This window comes from Amia ocellicauda, chromosome 11 (assembly GCF_036373705.1).
Source record: "Amia ocellicauda isolate fAmiCal2 chromosome 11, fAmiCal2.hap1, whole genome shotgun sequence".
Taxonomy (NCBI): domain Eukaryota; kingdom Metazoa; phylum Chordata; class Actinopteri; order Amiiformes; family Amiidae; genus Amia; species Amia ocellicauda.
Genome location: NC_089860.1, coordinates 24,743,127 through 24,758,313, shown reverse-complemented (window position 1 = coordinate 24,758,313; position 15,187 = coordinate 24,743,127). Strand labels below are relative to the sequence as shown.

The window sequence follows — 15,187 nt, the reverse complement described above, 5'->3', positions numbered from 1 at the left end:
AAGGTTCACGGGGCTCTGAAAGAAGTGCAAAGATTTATCACCCAACTGTATGACCCGCAGGTCCTGCAGATCTGGATTTACATGTGTGTGTTAATTTAAAGTGTTCAGCGTGGCTGTAATGAAATCCACATGGTTCTTACCTGACTTATAACAGATATATAAGTTGGGAAAAGACAGCGAAGGGTAATTTCGAAACATGAGAAATAAACGTGTATTATTAATATGATTTGGTGCACAAGCTGAAGAACCAACCTTGTACATTTAACCTTTTGCCGTGATTATTCTGTTTAAAGAGTTTCTGTGACACAGTTGAAATCTGACAGTACAGTGGGGAAGCTAATGGGGTAGAAGGAGCACTGAAGGATCTGCCAGTATTATCTACTACGACTCTGCTATTACTACTACTACTATTACTACTACTATCTGTATTTATAGTGCATTTCTATGTGTTTTAAACTGGATTTTTGATTGGCAGCCTCATTAGCATGAACCAATTAACTTCTTGTTTCTGTCATCATAGTCTGCTTGCTGTTAAGATAAATATATATTTTGTCTGGGTACAAAGATATTGACTAACAAGTAAGGAACTTGGAGAACTTCGGGGCATAGTTTCTAAACAGACAAGCAAACAAATCAACAATAACAGCAATTAAGTAATCAGTGCTAAAACAAAATGTTAAGCATGCTCTGCTAGTGGAAACCTGAAAACGCTGTGGGCAGAAAAATTATTTGAAAATAACCACGGTGCATATTATTATTTATTATCAGATGCCCTTATGCAATTTTTCTGAACATAACTAAGGTGTTTAGTAGTAGTAAGTAACTAGCATTTATTTAAGACAACAACCAAATCAGAAGACGGATACCCTGCGTTGAGTAGCTCTAAGATAGTCGCTCCGGACTGACCAGAGGCGACTGTCCCGTCTGCGCTGCACTTTCCGCCTGTAATGCGCGGTATGTGACACCCCCGACAAATGCCCGCCCGCCTCTCCATTCACAGTTCTGTGTCCAACAGGGAGGGTGGGGCTGGTGGTGCTGATGGGGCGGGGGGCTATGGCACTCAGTCGGGAGGAGGGGCCGTCAATCTGTTGCGGGGACTGTAATGCTTCAGCCAATTTGGTGGAGCACTGCAGAGTTTAGAGGGAGTTTGGAGAGAGAGAAGAGGAGGAGGAGAAGAGAGAGGGGCGTATGGGATGTTGCAGTAGCAGCTACAAGGAATGAAAAATACCGTGCACCAGGACAGTTTCCTCTGAATTTTTTTCTCTTCTTACTTTTGAACTCCACCGGGAGCAGGACACAATGGACGCTTAGAGATTGTTCTAAAAATAATCCTTACCATCACCATCGTCTCCTTGTGTGATGAAAGTTCCGATTAGTAATAATAATAATAATAATAATAATAATAATAATAATTAAGGGAAACGGAAGTTTGGACAAAGACTCAAAGTTACTCTTCTGTGTCGTGCTTATCTTATTATTGGTCAAAGCATTGAATGGATAATCAAAACATTCAACCAAAATAAGTCAACGAACCTCGCCTGCTATGGGGAACCACCGCTCTCACAATGAACCTGGACAATAGGGGTGCAGCTGGCTTCGGGGACAACGGGACCTCTGCGTGGTTGGCACCGTCCAACGAGGTCCCCTTCGGAAACATCTCAAATGCGACCTCGGGCAACGAGACAACCCCGCTGGACGTGGCGAGGGCGGCCACTCTGGGCATCGTGCTGGGGGCGTTCATCGTGTTCGCCATCGTGGGCAACATCTTGGTCATCCTGTCCGTGGTGTGCAACAGGCACCTGCGCACCCCTACCAACTACTTCATCGTCAACCTGGCCATCGCCGACCTGCTGCTGGGCACCACGGTGCTGCCGGTCTCCGCCACCCTGGAGATCGTGGACCACTGGGTGTTCGGGCGTATCTTCTGCGACCTGTGGGCGGCGGTGGACGTGCTCTGCTGCACCGCGTCCATCATGAGCCTGTGCGTGATCTCCATCGACCGGTACATCGGGGTGCGCCACTCGCTGCAGTACCCGGCCATCGTGACCGAGGGCAGAGCCGCGCTGGCCCTGGTCGGGGTGTGGGTGCTGTCGGTGGTCATCTCCATCGGCCCCTTGCTGGGGTGGAAGCAGCCGGTCCCCCCGGACGAGAAGGTGTGCGTCATCACCGAGGAGCCCTTCTACACACTGTTCTCCTCCCTGGGCTCCTTCTACATCCCCCTGGCCGTCATCCTGGCCATGTACTGCCGGGTTTACATCGTGGCCAAGCGGACCACCAAGAACCTGGAGGCCGGCGTGATGAAGGAGAGGTCGGACTCCAAGGAGTTCACACTGCGGATCCACTGCCGGGGCTCGCAGGCTCATGAGGAGGGCGCCGCGCACAGCAGAGCCCGGGCTGCCCACGGCCGGAGCTCCCTGACCGTCCGGCTGCTCAAGTTCTCCCGGGAGAAGAAAGCGGCCAAGACCCTGGGCATCGTAGTGGGCATGTTCATCCTGTGCTGGCTGCCCTTCTTCCTCGCCTTGCCGATCGGTTGGTGCTGTTTTGCTTTATTCGCTGGTGTGTGTTTGTCTTTCTTTGCGGTCGTGGCTCCGCTGCGGCCAGGGACGCGCTTCACCAGCCTGCACTGCTGCTCAGTCCTGTGTGTGTGTGTGTGTGTGTGTGTGTGTGTGTGTGTGTAGGCATGTCGGCTATTTCACTTTTTAAAATATCCCAACAGTACAGAAGATGTCCAATTTCTAAAGTTAGGTTTTGCACCACCCGAATTTTTCCTACATTACCTTATAAATTAGTTATGTATGAAAACAGGTTTTTCATTTTTATTTTCATTTTTAATCAATTTATTATTATTATTATTATTATTATTATTATTATTATTATTATTATTATCAATAATAGTAGTAGTAGTAGGCTAGCATACGCACAAACAATGGTACAAACACACTGTTGTGTATTTATGTTGCTTTTTAACACGATTGACACTATTGATCGCCACAGTCCCTTTCGGTGGTTTGTTTTTATTTTGAATATTTTGAACTCTTGTATAGCCTGTATTTTACTTTCTGTAGTATTCGTTTTAAACACGCTTTCGCAGAAAAGTTCAACTTAAAGATGCACACTGGGATTGTGTTTAACAGTCACTCCCTAAACACACTCGTCCACTGATGCCCCCCTACAGCCGCGCAGATTCAGAAAGTAAATAATGCCTACAATTATATTTATATATAATTTGAATTAACACATTTTAGAATATTTGGGCTACAAGTAAAATAAGAACATACGTTAATATAATAATAATAATAATAATAATAATAATAATAATAATAATAATAATAATAATATAAAGTTGCTGTTGTCAGTAATTAATCTTCTCCAGTGAGTTATATTTTTATTTTCAACCTTGAAAGACAAATAACAGAAATTATCATTCGTATTTAGTAGTGGTATAGCCTACCCTAATTATTATTATTATTATTATTATTATTATTATTATTATTATTATTATTATTATTATTATTATGTATTTATTTATTTATTGACAGGCGCCTTTATCCAGGGCGACTTACAAAATATAAGCGCAATACAAAGTGCAAAAATAAGTACAAGTACAAGGCATAAAACATTACAAATTCTAATTTACATAATACGGCGAACTTCAAAGCATAATACATTTCACAAATTCCAGTTTACACAGGTGAATACAATATGAGGTCTTACATCCTGGATTGTAAAAACAGAGTGCAGACAAGATGTTAGGTCACAGTCAAAGGCAAGGGGAAAGGGAGAATAGGGGACATCAAAATATCAACAATAACAATACAAGTACTAGAGTAAAGTGCAATCTTACAGGAGAGTACTGTCTGTTTTTGTTCTGGAGCTAAATTAACAGCTTTCCATCCGTATTTAGGCTATTTATTTGCTTCTTTGTTTTTTCGGTTGTTATAGCCTTAACCACAATTTTGTGCCTGCTGTGTATACATCTGTCCACTCAAGCCTGTCCTTGTTTACATGTCCTATTTTCAGACGGACAGTCTAATGCTGCGATTTGCACAAATGGCTGGACTTTGAAAACCCTAACCTAACACAGTTCCACTGCATTGATCACACTATATCCCCCAACCTCAACCCTAGGGCGAGACCAACCCGCGATAGGGCACAGATGGTCGGGTAGAGCGCAGTTTTTATCTGGTCAAGCCGCTAGTCTGTCCCCCTCTCCCGACTGTGCAGTGTCTGTAAGTTACGTGTCTCGGTGTGAGAGAAAAGGAAAGGTCTGTTTGCACTTTTGACTCTGGGTGGTGGCACTGTGCCCGGGAGAGGCTGGCAGTGAGAGACCGGTGCCCGTCCCGCTGCTCAATGAACAGCTTCGTGTGAACCAGCCTTACAGGTCGGCTTAGTAATAGAGGTGTGAAAGGACTTCATGTTTAATGGAAATAGTCACATTTTTAAGGCGTCACTGGCATTTCTCTCCATTTTCGTTAGACAGTTTCAATTTCAAACTTGATCTGAGAGAAATAACTTAAAGACCATCGCCTGTTTCTGAAGCATCTTCTGTGGTCTGAGGAGACTGGGAGACACATTCCTTACAATCTGCTGGAGGGAGAGAGCTGAATTCAAGACAGATCTGGATTCATCATGTGCAGCAGCTTTCAGGGTTTTTAACTTGGAAAAGCTGTTCAAAATCTAATTCTGTCGAGCTTCAGTAGAGAGACTGAGGGCAGCGCTTTACAATCAGTCCACATTAGTGAATAAAAAACACTGGTATGCTGCTCATACAAACCCAAAAAAGTACTTAGTTTTGTGGGAAAATCAAGCCCTCTGGGGACAATTCCGATAATTGTTTTTAATTACATTTAGAGACGAGAAGTTAGTTTCATGAGCAATCTGCAGTCTGTAAAGTTCAGACTCATCTTCCACTGAGTAGATTTACAGTATTTAAGTAGTGTAAAATGTTAATAATAAGGTGACGTGATAAGCAGGTAATGACTGTGATAATTTAGCTTTTATAGGTCAGCTCTTCATCCCTTATTTATAGTATATAAACTGTTTTCAACACTTCATAACAATCCAAAGCCATTAACACAGTGGAGATTGGCTTCTTAAGGAAATCCATTCAATGCAAAGGTGTTCGTTGAGGGGATCTCAATCACACTGGATTTCAGAGGACGCAGAGGAAATTGTGCACTGAAGAAACACAACAGCTCTGTATCACGGAGGTGTTATCACCACAGAAAGAATCATATCGGTGTTGTTTATGCTACAATTGGGAGCTTTGCATAGGAGCTGGGATATCGCAGATGTATGAACACTGACATTTTTTGCAAATCTTTGCAAGTCACAGTCCATGCCTAACCAGTTTCCTACTTCCCTGCTCCTCAGTTTGGAAGGGCAGCCTGATCTGACTACTGACTGGGTGGCATGAACACATTCCAATTTTTAATGATGGTCTTTGACTTTGAAATTGTCTTGTAACCATCTCCTGATCTCTGCTTCTCTATCACTTTCTCTCTGACTTGTTTAGAAAAGTCCTTGGACTTGATGGTTAGTTTGCCATGTTACTTTGTGAGTTGTGGCTTGAAATTCAATATTTTACTGAGGAAACTTACAGAAACAGAATATATATATATATATATATATATATATATATATATACACCGATCAGCCATAACATTATGACCACTGACAGGTGAAGTGAATAACACTGATAATCTTGTTATCATGGCACCTGTCAGTGGGTGGGATATATTAGGCAGCAAGTGAACATTTTGTCCTCAAAGTTGTTGTGTTAGAAGCAGGAAAAATGGGCAGCGTAAGGATCTGAGCAGTTTGATCTCCAAAACTGCAGCTCTTGTGGGGTGTTCCCGGTCTGCAGTGGTCAGTACCTATCAAAAGTGGTCCAAGGAAGGAAAAGCGGTGAACCGGCGACAGGGTCATGGGCAGCCAAGGCTCACTGATGCACGTGGGGAGCGAAGGCTGGCCCGTGTGGTCCGATCCAACAGACAAGCTACTGTAGCTCAAATTGCTGAAAAAGTTAATGCTGGTTCTGATAGAAAGGTGTCAGAACACACAGTGCATCGCAGTTTGTTGCGTATGGGGCTGCGTAGCCGCAGCCCAGTCAGGGTGCCCATGCTGACCCCTGTCCACTGCCGAAAGCGCCTACAATGGGCACGTGAGCATCAGAGCTGGACCACGGAGCAATGGAAGAAGGTGGCCTGGTCTGATGAGTCACGAGTTCAAGGTGTTGACTTGGCCTCCAAATTCCCCAGATCTCAATCCAGTCGAGCATCTGTGGGATGTGCTGAACAAACAAGTCCGATCCATGGAGGCCCCAATTCCATTATGGAATTAATGGATCTGCTGCTTTGGCGGCAAAAGGGGGACCTACACAATATTAGGCAGGTGGTCATAATGTTATGGCTGATCGGTATATATATATATATATATATATATATATATAGGGAGGGTCTAGAGAGGTCCAAGACAAAAGGAAAAGGTGAATATCACAACTTCCCACTCTTCTGTGGCACACTGAGGTGTAGTGATTGTCTCCGGAGACAATGCACAGACGTGTTTACAGAAATAGTTTTTTAGTGGGTGTTTGGGGCGCTTTTTAAATTTATTAACATTAAAATTTTAAGGAATTGGTGCAATATGGCACATCTGCAGAGGTTGGTCCCTCACGGTGTGTAGAGACTCAGCTTCAGGTGGTTTAAGGATGAGGCTTCTTGGTTCTGATCCTCTGGACCGCAGCCCCTGTAAGAAAGTAAGGGAGTTTGATAGGCCAAAACAGGAAGACCTAATCTGGAGTTTTTTGCTTGATCTTTGCAAATTTGTTCTCTCAGCTTCGAATCAGCTGTTAAAATAGAACCGTATTGCAAACAAACAATCACATAAACACTGCATTTCCTGCCTGGAGCTGATAAGAGAAAGGCTGGTGGTCGAGGTTTGTGTGTGTGTGTGTGTGTGTGTGTGTCTGTGTATCTGTGTGTGTGTGTGTGTGTGTGTCTGTCTGTGTGTGTCTGTGTATTTGTGTGTGTGTGTGTGTGTCTGTCTGTGTGTGTCTGTGTATCTGTGTGTGTGTGTGTCTGTCTGTGTGTGTCTGTGTATCTGTGTGTGTGTGTGTGTGTGTCTGTGTGTGTGTGTGTGTGTCTGTGTATCTGTGTGTGTGTGTGTGTGTGTGTCTGTCTGTGTGTGTCTGTGTATCTGTGTGTGTGTGTGTGTGTGTCTGTCTGTGTGTGTCTGTGTATCTGTGTGTGTGTGTGTGTGTCTGTCTGTGTGTGTCTGTGTATCTGTGTGTGTGTGTGTGTGTGTCTGTGTGTGTTTGTGTATCTGTGTGTGTGTGTGTGTGTGTGTGTCTGTCTGTCTGTCTGTGTGTATGTGTGTGTGTGTGTCTGTCTGAGCTCAAACAAGCACGCTCCTGCAATTCAGCACCAGATTGTTACTGCTTTAATAATGAGTTGCTATTGCACTGTTTGAACTCAGCATGTGGGCTCGATCCTTTAACATCCCTGGCAGGAGCTGCGCTGCCCTCACTGCTTCAGCAGTGACCAGGAGAGCTCCCCCACCCCAGTGCTCTGCAAGATAAAGAGATCAAAAACTTAAAATACAAAGCGTAAAAAGAGCACCTGCCATGGTCTTGGAGCTCACAGTCTGGAGTGTGCCATTACCTTGCCCTGTAGCTCTAAAAACAGATAATAACTATAAGTACCCCACTGTGGCTAAAAAACTGTAAACAACTACAGAAAACTGGTCTTCTGTTTCTGCCTTTGCTTATGTAACCCTTTAAATCACAGCACCACTGCTCTGTGAAGGGTAGCCAACAGGAGCACGCGACAACTAGGATGAATATGTGACAACACTTTGCCCACTTTGTCACAGTGACAGCTGTGTCAGTTTGTTTCCAGGCCCGGCCCGAGCCGAGTGTGCTGGGGCTCACAGCCAGGCGACACACGTTTGCTGTTCCACCTACATCTCAGGTCACATGATTCTGTTCACACCCAGTGACAAAAAAACTAGGGAGCTGTGTGCATTTGTTTGTAAACGACAAAAAAATCTTCTCCTCCTTCTTCTCCCGCTTCTCCTTTTCCTTCTCCTTCTTCTCTTCCTCCTTTTCCTTCCCCTTCTTTTTGTTCTTCTGGTTCTTCTATTTCTAGGCAGGTGATCGAGTGTGTCTTTGAATCTCTCCACTGTAGTGTAACTATCAGACACCGTCTCTTATGCACTTCCTCAGGAGGTCCCTTCTGTAGTGATCTAGAACAGTGCTCCAGATTAGAACTATGATCTAGAACAGCAAATATACTGATCAGCCATAACATTAAGACCACCTGCCTAATATTGTGTAGGTCCACCTTTTGCCGCCAAAACAGCCCTGACCCGTCGAGGCATGGACTCCACTAGACCTCTGAAGGTGTGCTGTGGTATCTGGCACCAAGACGTTAGCAGCAGATCCTTTAAGTCCTGTAAGTTGCGAGGTGGGGCCTCCATGGATCGGACTTGTTTGTCCAGCACATCCCACAGATGCTCGACTGGATTGAGATCTGGGGAATTTGTAGGCCAAGTCAACACCTTGAACTCGTGATTCATCAGACCAGGCCACCTTCTTCCATTGCTCCGTAGTCCAGTTGTGATGCTCACGTGCCCATTGTAGGCGCTTTCGACAGTGGACAGGGGTCAGCATGGGCACCCTGACTGGTCTGCGGCTACGCAGCCCCATACGCAACAAACTGCGATGCACTGTGTGTTCTGACACCTTTCTATCACAACCAGCATTAACTTTTTCAGCAATTTGAGCTGCAGTAGCTCATCTGTTGGATTGGACCACACGGGCCAGCCTTCGTTCCTCACGTGCATCAGTGAGCCTTGGCTGCCCATGACCCTGTCGCCGGTTCACCGCTTTTCCTTCCTTGGAGCACTTTTGATAGGTACTGACCACTGCAGACCGGGAACACCCCACAAGAGCTGCAGTTTTGGAGATGCCCTGACCCAGTCGTCTAGCCATCACAATTTGGCCCTTGTCAAAGTCGCTCAGATCCTTACGCTGCCCATTTTTCCTGCTTCTAACACATCAACTTTGAGGACAAAATGTTCACTTGCTGCCTAATGTATCCCACCCACTGACAGATGCCATGATAACGGATTATCAGTGTTATTCACATCACGTGTCAGTGGTCATAATGTTATGGCTGATCGGTGTAGACACCTTGGTTACGAGTCCAGAGTGACCGCTACTCATTATTATTATTATTATTATTATTATTATTATTATTATTATGAATTAGCAGTATTAGATGTTTTTTTGTATTAGTAAGCTGAAGCTGGAAAATGTTAACCTGCCATCTGTTATTGCAGTGTCCTTCACTGACTCCCCCATTGGAAACAGTTAAGAGCTTGTTAATGCGATACAGTAACATGCAGGTTTGCTCCTGTCGCCCATGACATCTTTCCCAAATGGAGCCGTATTGCCATTAATGTACTGATGGGCAAATGAATCGGCCTCAGCTCTGAATAAATCTCAGTGGCGTCTGTGCAGAGAGTAATGGCCGCACTAAGTGCAGCGCAATGGAAAATTAACAAATGTCACCATGCGATAAATCTGGAGGCGGGGGGCCTGCTATGAGGAACGCTGCTATCTGGGGCAACACAGCTCAGTTTCCAGCAGTGCGTCATCCCAGATCATGTCTGTTTATACATGTGGATGGAGAGGGAATGAGCAGAAAGCCCGTTAAAGCCATTAAGATAATGACACAAAATACAAAATACAGATTCAGGGTTTGTTTTTCCATTACTCTTGTAATTTTTGAGACCAGCATCATCGATCGTGTGAGCTCTGTAGTCAATAACCAATTATGTTGAGTCTTTGAACAAGTCCCAGTTGAACACCAAAGTTTCTCAACAGTGCTTCAGCAGTCCTGAAGTCCAAATGGGGATTGCTGCGTCGCTCAGTTGCTGTGTCGGTCCAGGGCGGCTCGAGTGCCTCACACACCAGCGGCACAGAGAGCAAAACAAATCTACTGAAGAACGGAGCCCTGTGGTTTTGGAACTGCAAGGCAGATTGATGTCCCCTTTACACAGAGAGCACAGCTTCTATATCCATCGTTTTTGCATGTTTCTTTTTGGGGGACAGACATAAATTCCACAGGGAGAGGGAGCAAGCTTTCCTGCTGCTTGTTGTTGTTGGTTATCATGATGAGACTGGGCGGGGGGGGAGTGCGAGACGCTCTGTCGGAAGGGAATAACAGGCATCCCTCGCATGTTGGGAATGTTAATCCGTGATCCAAAGTTGGGCTCAGAGTTTCTGCGTACAGTGCAGCGGCCGCCTCTCCGTCAGTCTCAGGACTATGCTTGCCCAGCCCAGCAACGGGAGGCCCAACTCGTGAACACAGACAGAAACATTGATGATAATTATATAATCAATCAATCAATCTTAATTTATTACAGCACCCTTCACGACAATATCATGGGTGCCTGCTTTCAACTCATTATACATGAGTAGAGTACTTTAGGTATATAAATCACAGTTTATGGAAGACTGGGAGTACACCATCAGTGGATTAAACTAACTTTTATTATGCTGCTTTGGCACAAGTACACTGACTGTTAACTACTTTACTAACTCACTACATGTGAAGGATACTAAAACACGGGAGTACAGAAGAGTATAGAAACAGTGATCTAGTGCCTAAGGTATTCTTAAACTGTATCCAATATTACTTCTTTCTTTTTGAGTAAAGGGCAAAATACTCAGTTGCTCAGTCATATCTTCTGTTCTGTCTTTTATCTCATTAATCTTGTTTTTATTTTATTTTATTTTATTGCTGTTTTTTCTCTCTCCCTCCCCCTCTCTATCTGTTATTTTCCTGTCGCTGGGAGTATATTTAGAGCAACAGGCATGGAGGGCTTCCTCTGCTTCCTGCAGGGCTCTCTCATTAACATCGAGCAATTTATCAAACTTTGTTTTGTTTTGGGCATTTTTATTTCTTCCTATAATTTTTTTTAAATAAAGCTGCTGTGTGTTTGCAGCCTCCATTTACTGCAGCTGCTGAGAGTATTCATGCAGAGGAATGGTGAGAGACAGAGAGACGAGAAGAACAGACAGACAGACACACAGAGAGGAATAGACAGAGAGACAGAGTTGAATAGAGAGAGTGAGAGACAGAGAGAGGAATAGAGACACAGAGAAATAGAGAGAGCAAGACAGAGACACGCAGAGAAGAATTGAGAGCGACAAACACAGAAATGCAGAGAGGATCATAGAGAGCGAGAGACAGAGAGACACAGAAATAGAGACAGAGAAAGAAAGAGAGAGATACGAATAAAGAGACAGACAGAGACAAACAAAGAGAGGGGCAGAACAAGAGAGAAAGAGACAAAGAGAGACTGGGGCAGAGAGGGAGAGTAAGTAGCTAATTTGCAGATAGCCGTATTTCTTTATCTGACGGCTATGGGAGCATGCTGTACTGCATATGGCACAGGGCTGGACCAAAATCAAAACCTTTCATAGCAAAGTACAACCTGCACCCAGTCGCAGTTTCATTTATTGTCAGAAGCCACTTTCCACTACTTATATAAATCAAAACACGATAAGGGTTTGTAATTTGGCGGTAGGTCAAAGTTTTTATTAGTTTTAGGCCGAAGAGAGAATCACCCAACATAATTGCTTATTTATGAATCCATGTTTATTAATCTTTTTTGTTTATTTTATCTTTTTCCAAAAACGTCCTCCTTTATTCTTTGGTACATAACCTTAGTAGCCCTGTCTTGTGTTATAATCACTCAGTGGTGTCCCTGTTGGGTTGGTTTTAAAATGAGGATGCAGATGGAAACTCTGCACGGACGTTTCCCAGATATAGTTTAAACAGAGAGTGTGGACAGGTGTCTCGGCTCCACTGTATGCCACTAAGTGACACCAATGCTGGCACCACAGGCATTCCCACGGCTGCCATCATAGAGTCTGGTGAACCCGTCTGGCTCATGGGAGCTGGAGGACGTACAACATCCTGCTTACAGCGCAGAATACCTGAAATGTGTGTGGAAAATTAAATCACACTGTAAAACAGTTAAATAAATAACTGCATACATAGTAAGTCACAGTATTATTATACCAGAGTCCTGCTTTTGGTGGTATTTTCTTGTGTGAATGTGCTGCCCTCTTGTGGCCAGGACAGGGAGCACACACGCTCAAATCACTGACGGGCCAGAGAGCATTACAGCTGGGTGTTGTATTTCACAGGGGAACTTGTGTGTCAGGCGTGTGTGAAAGAGAAAGTAAAGGCCTCTCACCCCGCCATGTCTCCTGTCTCCCAGGTTCCTTCAACAGACACCTGCGGGCCCCTGATACCCTTTTCAAGGTGATCTTCTGGCTGGGCTACTTCAACAGCTGCCTGAACCCCATCATCTACCCCTGCTCCAGCAAGGAGTTCAAGCGGGCCTTCATCCGCATCCTCCGCTGCCAGTGCCGCCGCAGGAAGCGCCCGGGCTGGAAGGCCTACGATTACCGCAGCTCCCACCTCAGCTCCTCCGACCACTCCCGCAAGGACTCCATGGACGACGGTTCCCTGTTCCTCAACGGCAGCCATCCGACGCTCCCCTCCTCCGCCCAGCCCAGCCCCAGCTACCTGTCCGAGGGGCCCCCTCAGCAGCACCTGCAGCTGGGGTCCCTCTACAGCTGGAGGCCCCACGCCCCCTCCTCCTCCACCTGCAGCCCCTCAGACAGCATGCTGCGGCCACTGACGGGGCATCACAGGTTCTTCTTCGGGGGCGGGGCAGTGGTGACTGGGGGCCTCATTGAGCACAACGGGATCAGCTCGACGAGCCCTGCACTAAGAAGCGGCACCCCGTACAGCTTCAGCCTGAGCGTGTGCGACGGACAACACCAAACTCTCCCTTTCTCCAACGGGGGCGGCGAGGCGGGGAAGGCGCAGCCCGAGGACCAGGTGTGAAGACACCGGGGGCAGAAGAAGGGGGTCCCTGTACCCGGTACCCTTGGAGCAGAGGGTCGGGGGCCAAATTTGCTGATTTATCATGCTGCCCTGGTCCTAGAGAGTCACAGCACTGTAGCCTCTTTGCAAGCGCTGTTTTTACTTTTTACATTTCTTTGTTACAGGGAGTTTTAAAACTTAAGTCGTAGGTGAGACAGGAGCCCAGAACACGTTATACCCTGTTCTTAGAGAGCGAAATGGGTAAAAAGACCCTTAGAGGGAGAACAGAAGCTCCTGGGGCTCTCCAGCAGGACAGTACAGGAGGGGTTTGGGGCATGGGGGATTGGGGTGTCCTGCTCTGTTCTAAGTCCCCCCGGTTGCATGTCCGGCAACCACCCTGTCTTATGATTGTGATGTTCGAAGGGGCTCTGTTGTGTCTACTCGCTTGCAGACTTTGGGAATTCTTGGGGTGGGAGGAGGGAGTAGTGCTGGACAGATGAGAGATATGAACCTGTGTCAGTCATTCTGAGTCTTCTGTGTTTGTTTGTTTTATTATTATTTTGTTTGTTTGTTCAGTGTTTATAAGCCTAATGTTTTTGTCGTAACGCACAAACCAGACACAGATGTAGTCAACCGGGATGCTTGGATACAGATTGTATTTTACACTGTGTGCACACAGCTGTATCTCCTGGCCACACTTGTACAGGACTGTGGAGCTATGGGAAGCCAGTCGGTAAGGTCATTCAGTTCTTGATTTTCGAGATAGCTGCAGCAGTGAGATTAGGGGGATTACTGTGTGTGGGTAATCAAGGGGACCCAGTTGGAAACCCACTCTGCTATACAGTCTTCGTGTGCTGAACATGCTAAGCTGAAATGCACCTTTAATTTAGGAAAGCTTTCAGTGCATTTCATTCCTCACTGAGCGTTCCCTTTTCTGTGTTCGAAGAATGTCAAACTCATACAAAATAAAAGCCATGAAAGTCAGTGCAATGGTAAATAAATTAATTGAACAGTTTGTGCAGCGCAGTGTGCCTTCAGAAAACCACTCATGCTGGAGAGGAGGCAGGTGCTGCCAATAGACACTGTATGAGAGTTTCCAGCTGTGGTCCTGCAGGGCAGCCTTGTAGTGGGCTCTCCATCTCCTTACATCAGCTGCAGACCTAGGGGTTAATGGTCACACTGGCTCAGCTGGACCAACAAATCAGGGGCTGGCCCACCCTGGTCCTAGAGGGCCGCAGTGCCTTCTGAGGGATCTTGTTTTAACCAAACCAGATGAATTACCGGATTGTGATTCACTTAATTATGAATCTCAGTCCAAGGTCACAGTTACCCCTCTCTGCAGGAACAGGGCTGGGACTCGGACGCACAAGAACAGGAGGACACCACGTCCCTGGAGGACTGGGGCATGGCACCCCTGGGGTACGTTCTCCCGTGGCGTGACAGGCGTTACCCAGCTCTGTGGGGGCTCTGTGGGAGTCACTGAGCACAGAGACAGCCTGCAGCGTGGACAGACTCCCTGCTTTTGCTGGGCATTGTCATTAAGCCAGCCATGGTAAAGCAGAACAGTGCAGTACAGTGTGAATCACTGCCTCTAAATATCAGTTTCTGAAGCATATTACACACGACTCCAAATACCTTTGCTTATCGCACAACCAGGATACGAGCTCCTGTACTTTGTTATTATATACTAAAGATACCAATGTCAAATAATAAATTATTATAATATTTTGTATTATTTGTCTTTCTGAATTATTATTGTTATTATTGTCATCATTTTGCTGTTGTTTTTGATTGGGATGGGGGACACGCACAATGATAATAAATGATTGTTTATGAATGTTCATGCGTGTCTGTGGAGTTCTGCATCTGGGGGAGACAGCTGTCCAGAGACAGGGTGTTGTCTCGGTGCTTTCTGCCTTCCTGCGTGTTGCTTGCAGCACACTGTCTGTAATAACACTTACAGGGCCCAGTGGGAAAGAAGTGAAAACATGAATGAAATACAGTGTTATCTAACTATTTGATATTTTATGTGTTTGTTTATTTAATTAACCAGCCAACCGAACTGACACACAGCAGTGGCGGCAGAGGAGTGACCCCTGGGTGACCTCAGAACCCTCTGACACATTCCATTCCCAGACACATTCCATGTGGAAGCATGTGGGAGCCGCATTCCATTTTATGTGTGTATGAATGTATGTATGTATGCATTTTTTTGGTTGGTTGGTTGATTGGTTGGTTAACACTTTTTTTCCAGAGCAACTTACTGTACATTCAGA

The 15,187-nt window shown here is 45.6% G+C and overlaps 1 protein-coding gene across 2 annotated transcripts; it reads left to right on the top strand.

Moving 5' to 3' along the window:
- The first annotated feature begins 1,110 nt into the window (after positions 1-1,110).
- Positions 1,111-14,752, top strand: LOC136763238 (alpha-1A adrenergic receptor). 2 transcript variants are annotated; one of them, XM_066717086.1, is made up of 2 exons: positions 1,111-2,556; positions 12,298-14,752. In XM_066717086.1, exons 1-2 carry the CDS (start codon positions 1,566-1,568, stop codon positions 12,930-12,932), a joined length of 1,626 nt encoding a protein of 541 aa, XP_066573183.1. In that variant the 5' UTR covers positions 1,111-1,565; the 3' UTR covers positions 12,933-14,752. The 2 variants fall into 2 exon arrangements, with proteins under 2 accessions (XP_066573183.1, XP_066573184.1); XM_066717087.1 differs by having other exon boundaries at positions 1,113-2,529.
- Positions 14,753-15,187: the final 435 nt, after the last annotated feature.

Coding starts and splice junctions, on each gene's coding strand:
- LOC136763238 (XM_066717086.1), top strand. CDS start 1,566: ATGAACCTGGACAATAGGGGTGCAGCTGGCTTCGGGGACAACGGGACC. Junction 2,557..12,297: donor CTGTTTTGCTTTATTCGCTG/GTGTGTGTTTGT, acceptor CCTGTCTCCCAG/GTTCCTTCAACAGACACCTG.